We start from the raw sequence: 6,898 nt of genomic DNA, 5'->3' as shown, positions 1-6,898 counted from the left end.
AAATCAGCATATTAGAATGATTTCTGAAGGATCATGTGACACTGCAGACTGGAGTAATGATGCTGAAAATTCAGATTTAAATCACAGGAATAAATTACACTGTAAAATATATTAAAATAGAAAATTTAAATTGTTATTTTAAATTGTAATAACATTTCACAATATAACAATTTTTACTGTATTTTTTATAAAATAAATGCAGCTTTGCCAGCATAAGAGACTTCTCAAGTTATTAAAAACTTAATAACCCCAAGCGTCTGAGCAATAGTGCAATTTTTAATCATGAGATGTTTCCCTTTAAAACACGTTATACTATTGTCACGAATCCGGTCCACGAACTTTCCTATTCATTGACTCTCGCACTACACACTGTTGCACATCACCCCGGACTACATTTCCCATCATGCATTGCACTGATTGCACTCAGCACGATGCCTCTGTTTGACCCTGCCTGCTTCATGACCACGTCTCTGTCTTCTCCACAATAAAGCCTTGCAGATGGATCCGCACGTCTCACGTCTCGTCAGCTCTGTAACAACTATATTGTTTATTGCAAAGAACAAACCTATATTTAACAAATATACATGTTCTTTTATACTAAAGTGCATGATTAAAAATTATAATAACAAACGATTTAACATAGGTCAGTTCCAGTATTCATTTTCACTCATTTATTTTGGATTTATTATTTAATCATAGTTTTTGTCTGTTGATGAAAATATTCTTTCAATTTAGTCAATATTTTATCATTATTTATTCGTTTTAATCGATTTTACTAAAATGACATCTATATTTATCTGATCAACTAAAATAAGTACACAAATATTTTATATAAATTAATTAAAAAATATATCAACATTTAACAAATACCATGTGAACACTGTCCTGAAATAATAACTTTACAATGAGTACACTGTATTGTAATACAATATGTTGAATTATTTATTCTTTTGTCCTTTAGTGAATTCAAATAAACAACAACAGCAATTCATTTCGTCCTAAATCTGTGCAGATGTAATTCTTTGAGGAGAAGATATTTAGGCTGTAAATGTTTGAGCGTGATGACTATGTGAAGAGCCCTGCCGCTCTATTTCTGAGCTACATTTGACCTGACTCTGTGCATTCAGATACAGAGCGAGAGACAGAGAGAGAGAGATGGATCTGACCTGACTCCTTCTCTCACTAAAAATACAGACGGAAGGAAATGAGCTATCCCAGAGGGCCACGCAGAGAGGCGGTGTATGTGCGTAAGGCTCTATAGAGACTAACTCAATTCTCAGGCACACGAGTGGCTCAGCAACACAGCTTGGTTTACTTCAGCTATGCAGAGAATACAGCAGGAAGCTAATAATACAAACATAAATCTTACAAACACAACAAATATACAATTTTCAGCTTGCAGTAGTGGATCAAAAGGCCAGACGTGATGCAATGAGCATTACAGCAACAGTACAGGGGAGAACGACAGAAACACACACATGCAGGCACAAAGAGCGCTGAGAGCATCAGTGTGTGATATGAGAGGAGGATAATAGCATGCTGTAATTATACAGCTCTATAATTGTTGAATGGGATAATCGCAGCTTTGGCCTGCTAACATGTGTTTATTTATGAATGTGTCTTAGAAAGAGACAGACAGTTCTGTGGGCAACTGCAAGTAAACAGCATGCAGTCAAAACTAAAGCATGTCACGCTGCTTTTGTAAACTGGTGTGTGTTTGCATGTTCATTCAGACATGCAGCACATCTATAGAGGGACTTACTGTAATCCATGGCAAGTTGAAAGCGCCACATATGACTTCGGAATATCACGCACTTTCCCATGGTAGTAACAGTGTTCTCCACCCTGCAGGGAGAAACAAGCAATAATTACAAACAGCACATACTGTTAATGGCTTTAAATGTGGCTAATTCAATCATAATTCAGTAGGAAAATTCAGAAGAACCATCCCTTTTATAATATTAGTTTTATTGCTTTGTTTTTAACCCAAGTGGTGCATAATGTGAAGCAGCTGTTGCCGAATTTGTTATTCATCCATTATGCATAATCATGATTTTCTTCCATCAGTTTCCAAATAAAAAGAAAATAATCAAATGAGACAAGGTACATTTTATTTTAAGAGTTATAATTAAAAAAATTAACTATATATTGTTTTTTGTTGTTGTTGTTTTTACAACAGTTAGCTCCAGTGTTCCAAGAGCTACTAAATTAATAAAAGTAAATGTAAATTTGCAATAGTAGTGGGGATTTTTCAATTACTCTTTCTGTATGTTACATCGTTACGCCAGTAGGTGGCGACAAGTGACTATCATTATAAGTGAATCACCGACTCATTCTTTGAATCGATTCGTTCTCTAAGAGCGAGTCACTGAATCATTCATTCAACTGGATCATTCACAAACGCTGATTCATTCAGGAACTAAACGCCACTTTGTTACTCAAAGACACAATGGTTCTGTTGTGGCTTTGTTTGGCACTATTTTCTTTGGCAGTTAAAAGTAACAGGCATTATTGTGTCTAAGATGTACGTTGTTACTTAACATTAACTTGTATATTGAACTTGTATAAAAGCAATATCACTAATAAGGCCAAGATCATGAATCTTTGTATTTTATGTTGACATTAAATGTTTAAATTCTGCATGTGTGTGGGTCAACATTTATACTGGCAACTTTTGTTTGAACTGAAGTGATCAGAAGACTTGTAAGAGTATTCCTGAGTGTGTATGTTATTTATGAAATGTTTTAGTGTAAGTGCTCGACTGCCATTATGGCTGCAGGTTTTCTCTTCCTGCTTTTTCTCAGAGGACTGAAGCTGCAGCATTTACCAGCATATCAATTTCATTTCATCCCTTTCTCTTTCTCTCTCTCTGCACTGGACAAAAAGCTTCATATGGAGAGTTTTATCAATTCCTTTACTGCTCTCTTTTCTATAGCTTGTTCTGGAGCACTTCTGCCTCTTTTTTCCACATGTAGCACTTTCTGTCCTCAAGAGTTCTCTGCTAATCAAGAGCTGAGGGCAGTCTCTACCACACACACAGAGACATTCCTGAAGAGTGCAGTTGTTGTAGAGACAACCCCTTTCAGACTAATGACCCAGCATGCATTAGTGCCTAGAATCACAGAGAGACAGACTGTGTCCAAAATGTAAAAAATGCTGCCTTCTCATGCAGTATATAAAGGTAAGAAGATGCCTGAAATTTTATAAAATAGACTGTCATTCAAAATTTTGGGGGCATTAAGAAATGTATGCTTGTATTCAGCCAGGACACAATAAATTTATCTTTCTATTTATCAAAGAATCCTATCAAATGTATCACAGTTTCCACAAAAATATTAAGCAGCAAAATCAGTTTTTAACACTGATAATAATAAGAAAAGTTTCTGTAAATTCAGCATTGCATCACAGGAATAAAATTACATTTTAAAATATATGAAAATACAAAACTGTTATTTTAAATTGCAATAATATTTCATAATATTTCTGTTTTTGCTGATCAAATAAATGTAGCCTTAGTGAGCATAAGACTTTTGAAAAAGTCTTACCGACCCCAAACATTTGAATGGTAGTCTGTTTATTATTTGTAGTTTTAAACACACTAGTATACATAAAAATTATCAATGGCATCATAAGACAACAGCTATTTTCTCAAGATGATTTTTTATCACAGCTTCCAAAAACATACAGGAGACAAACGCTGTACATAGTTTCTCATCTAATTTTATAGAATATTTATTTGTATAAAATGTATTTTTATTTTCTATAAAAACTTATTTTCTATTCTTCACTTGTGCAAACATTAGCAAAATGTGTTTTCTCAAACTTATTCATAGTCATATTTTATATTTAATTTAAAATTTAGTTTTTCCTCCTATTTACATGTAGTGTTTCTTCAGCAGATGAAAATATATAACGTAAACTATATAAGGATTTTTTTTTTTCTTTGTAATAGATAAAAATTCTTTGAGACGTTTATATTCAAGAAACTCTAAAATACTAATGATAATCTTAAAATAATAAAACCTACTGTTCCCCTTTCCTTGTGATTTCCTTAATTATGATGTCAGCATGTATGTTTTAAAACCAATTAATAAAACCAATTATTTTTATGTTGTTGTGGTCAAACCCCTATAGATATATGGTATCTCACAAAATAGCAAGATGTCTTCTTTTAGATCCACCAATAAGATATGGTCTCAGAGAAATATACATGTAGGGCTTCTATAGATATGATAGTGTTTTTGTATGATTCATATAATCCCTTTGTATTTATTAAATCTGTAGTTAAACTAAGAGGTTGTTCACCATTGCAGTGGGGAGATGAAGCTAAATATATCTGTGTTTCTGTTCTAGAATCCCTTCAGTGACTCTTTTTCTCTCTCTTCATCCTCTGCCTCTTCATCCATCTCTCTGTTATTCCCTCCTTTCTCACAGAACCCACCGCTCTATTTTTTTCATTCATCCATAAAAGCAAAACAGCGTCTAAAGAGCCCTTTGTAACCTTACATGCACAATATTTCCTCAGGCTTTATAGGCTGGGTTGTGGGCGTAAGGCCTCTGTGGATCTGAATGTCTTCACTGAAGCCTTCATCACAATCAAACTCAGATCAATAAAAAAACATAAAACATGTTATACGGGCTGTATCAAAGTTAAATCACAGAATATGGGCCCTTTAGTTTCTAAAGGATAACAGAGAACCTGGGCACGTTCATTCCACTATGCATAATCTATATAAAATACACACCTTTATACAATGATGGGTGTCCAACATGCAGCACACAAATAGGACACTGTATCCCTGCTCCTGTGTGAGTGTGCGGCAGGAACAATCTGCCACTGGGCTAAAACAGGCAAACACCTTCTGCTCTGGGTGTGATGTGTCCCATCTGAACACACACGTGCCTCAGTACGCTGACAGAATGAAGCTGAGAGTCCCAGAGTGGCTCAAAGACAGATCTGATCAAACTATAGTCACTGTCCCAGAGTGAAACACGCAGTCATAGAGTGGAACAAAGGGGGCCAAGGCATTTAAATGAATTCTTCAGGTAAATGTTTACTGTAACATTGAAAAAAATTGGGACTACTTTTCTGTAAGTGGTAAAACCTCTGGTTAAGTGCTACCAACCTTATTTGTGTGGGAGTTTTTAAGCTCCAGAAAACAACATCCAATATCATAAGATCACCTAAAGTTTTTTGGTTGTATCCACCTTATTCTTCAACGCGGAAGTAAGCCTATGGCCGAGACTTCCGGTTCATTAGCCGCTATAGGAAAATAACGAGAAGAATAACAACATGCAGTAAACGGTAAAACTGTTTGCACTACAAACCAGTGTGTGATCATAATTAAGATAATACATTAAAATAATAAGGCAAGACACACCAATTTGCAATATCAAGCAGCAAAACGAGCTGTTTTGTACAGCTAAAAATAGCTGGACGCGGATGACACTAGAAGCCAGTCCCATAAAAATTACAAATGGCTGCACCCACTCTTACGGCAAGAATAAGGTGGAGACATTTTTTCAAGTATTTTTGTGGATTAATCATGAGCTAAAGGTATAAGATATTTCTGGTCTAAAGCAGATATTTATTTGATATTGGAATGACAGTTTGTACTCACTTTGTTGACAACTGAATTCCCCTCCTCTGATATGTGCCTCTCAATGTAATTTGATGATAGAAGATCACTGCAAAAAAGAGCAAAAATACACAGTTGGTAAAAAGTTATAAATTTTTACTAAAATTATTAATGAACTCATTAAATTCTATTCTACAATTTTGTTATTATTCTGAAACTTTTAAATAAAATATTTTAAATAAAAAAAAATCATATAAATAATTAAAGAGTACAGAAAAATCCTTGCGTTTCCTAAAGAAAATAGCAGAGCTTGCGAAGTATCAAAAGAATAAAAGCGTCAGTTAAGATTTTAAGCTTTGGTTCAGACTGCTATTTAATGGCAGTAAATGCATTAGATGCAAGAGAGAAAAGGCCAAACAGATTTCAAACAGTATGTAAATACTATAATGATGCGATTAAAATTTATTCAATACCTCAAATTTCATAAAAATGTGGAAAGCTTACAAAAGCCAAAACATGGTGTGCTGTATATATATATTATAAGATGGAGCTTTAAAAAAACTTGCTTAATATTTCTGGAGAAATAGAAAATAAAGAAAAATAGACTGCCTGATGAATATCGGCACTGTAAATATGATTCATCATCCTCCCAAACACTTCACTCCTGGTGATCCTGGCATCACACATTTAATGAGCAGATCAAATCAACACTCATGTCACTCATACATTCTGCTTATCTAACAGAGGACTGAAATGGAACAGAATCTGGAATGGAATCTGTGTTCCAACACTAAGAGCAGGGTGCGAACTACGGGGGAGCTAGGGGGAGCTCGGCTCCCCTTAATAAGACATGGGCACCCCTGAAAACGTGATTTGTGAAATTTTGGGGGGTCTCAAAAAATATTGACAATGTGTTATTTTGACGTGCAATTTCAGTTTTGTGTAATGTGATCATCGTGGATTATTATGTGTAAAATTGCAAAAATATAATTAATTAATTATGCATGACGGCGATTTAAACCTAATTCACTTCAATAAAGATAACTATACATGCTATTCTTGTCATGAGCATCAAGGTGTGGGGACGCTGCGGTGCAAATTCCACTCATGTTTAGTACGTTAACTCAAAGATTCGTAGAAAAAATATAAACGTTGGATTCTGTGGGCGATTCTGTGTTAAGGTAAGGCATGTTATTCGCAATTAAGTGTTGTGGCTGGGTTGTTATAGGTCTGCGTGACTCTCGATGTCTTTGGCCTAATTGAACGGAGGAATTATGGTATTCTTCTGTTGCCTGACGACGAGTAACTTTACGTTAACC

The 6,898-nt window shown here is 34.8% G+C and overlaps 1 protein-coding gene across 1 annotated transcript in view; it reads right to left on the bottom strand.

Annotated features, from left to right (window-relative positions):
• Positions 1-1,758: 1,758 nt before the first annotated feature.
• LOC107592498 (disintegrin and metalloproteinase domain-containing protein 22-like) overlaps positions 1,759-6,898 on the bottom strand; it is a 30,046-nt gene continuing 24,906 nt past the window's right edge. Inside the window, exons 4-5 of the mRNA XM_016282032.1 lie at positions 5,622-5,688; positions 1,759-1,845 (exon numbers count right to left, since the gene is read on the bottom strand). Coding sequence (XP_016137518.1) covers positions 1,759-1,845; positions 5,622-5,688 — 154 coding nt within the window. The remainder of the gene's footprint in view (positions 1,846-5,621; positions 5,689-6,898) is intronic.

The sequence above is a fragment of the Sinocyclocheilus grahami genome, unplaced genomic scaffold, assembly GCF_001515645.1.
Source record: "Sinocyclocheilus grahami isolate Dianchi unplaced genomic scaffold, SAMN03320097.WGS_v1.1 scaffold153.1, whole genome shotgun sequence".
Classification (NCBI taxonomy): Eukaryota; Metazoa; Chordata; class Actinopteri; order Cypriniformes; family Cyprinidae; genus Sinocyclocheilus; species Sinocyclocheilus grahami.
The sequence above is the reverse complement of the archived record's forward strand: the minus strand, read 5'-3'. Positions and strand labels throughout refer to the sequence as shown.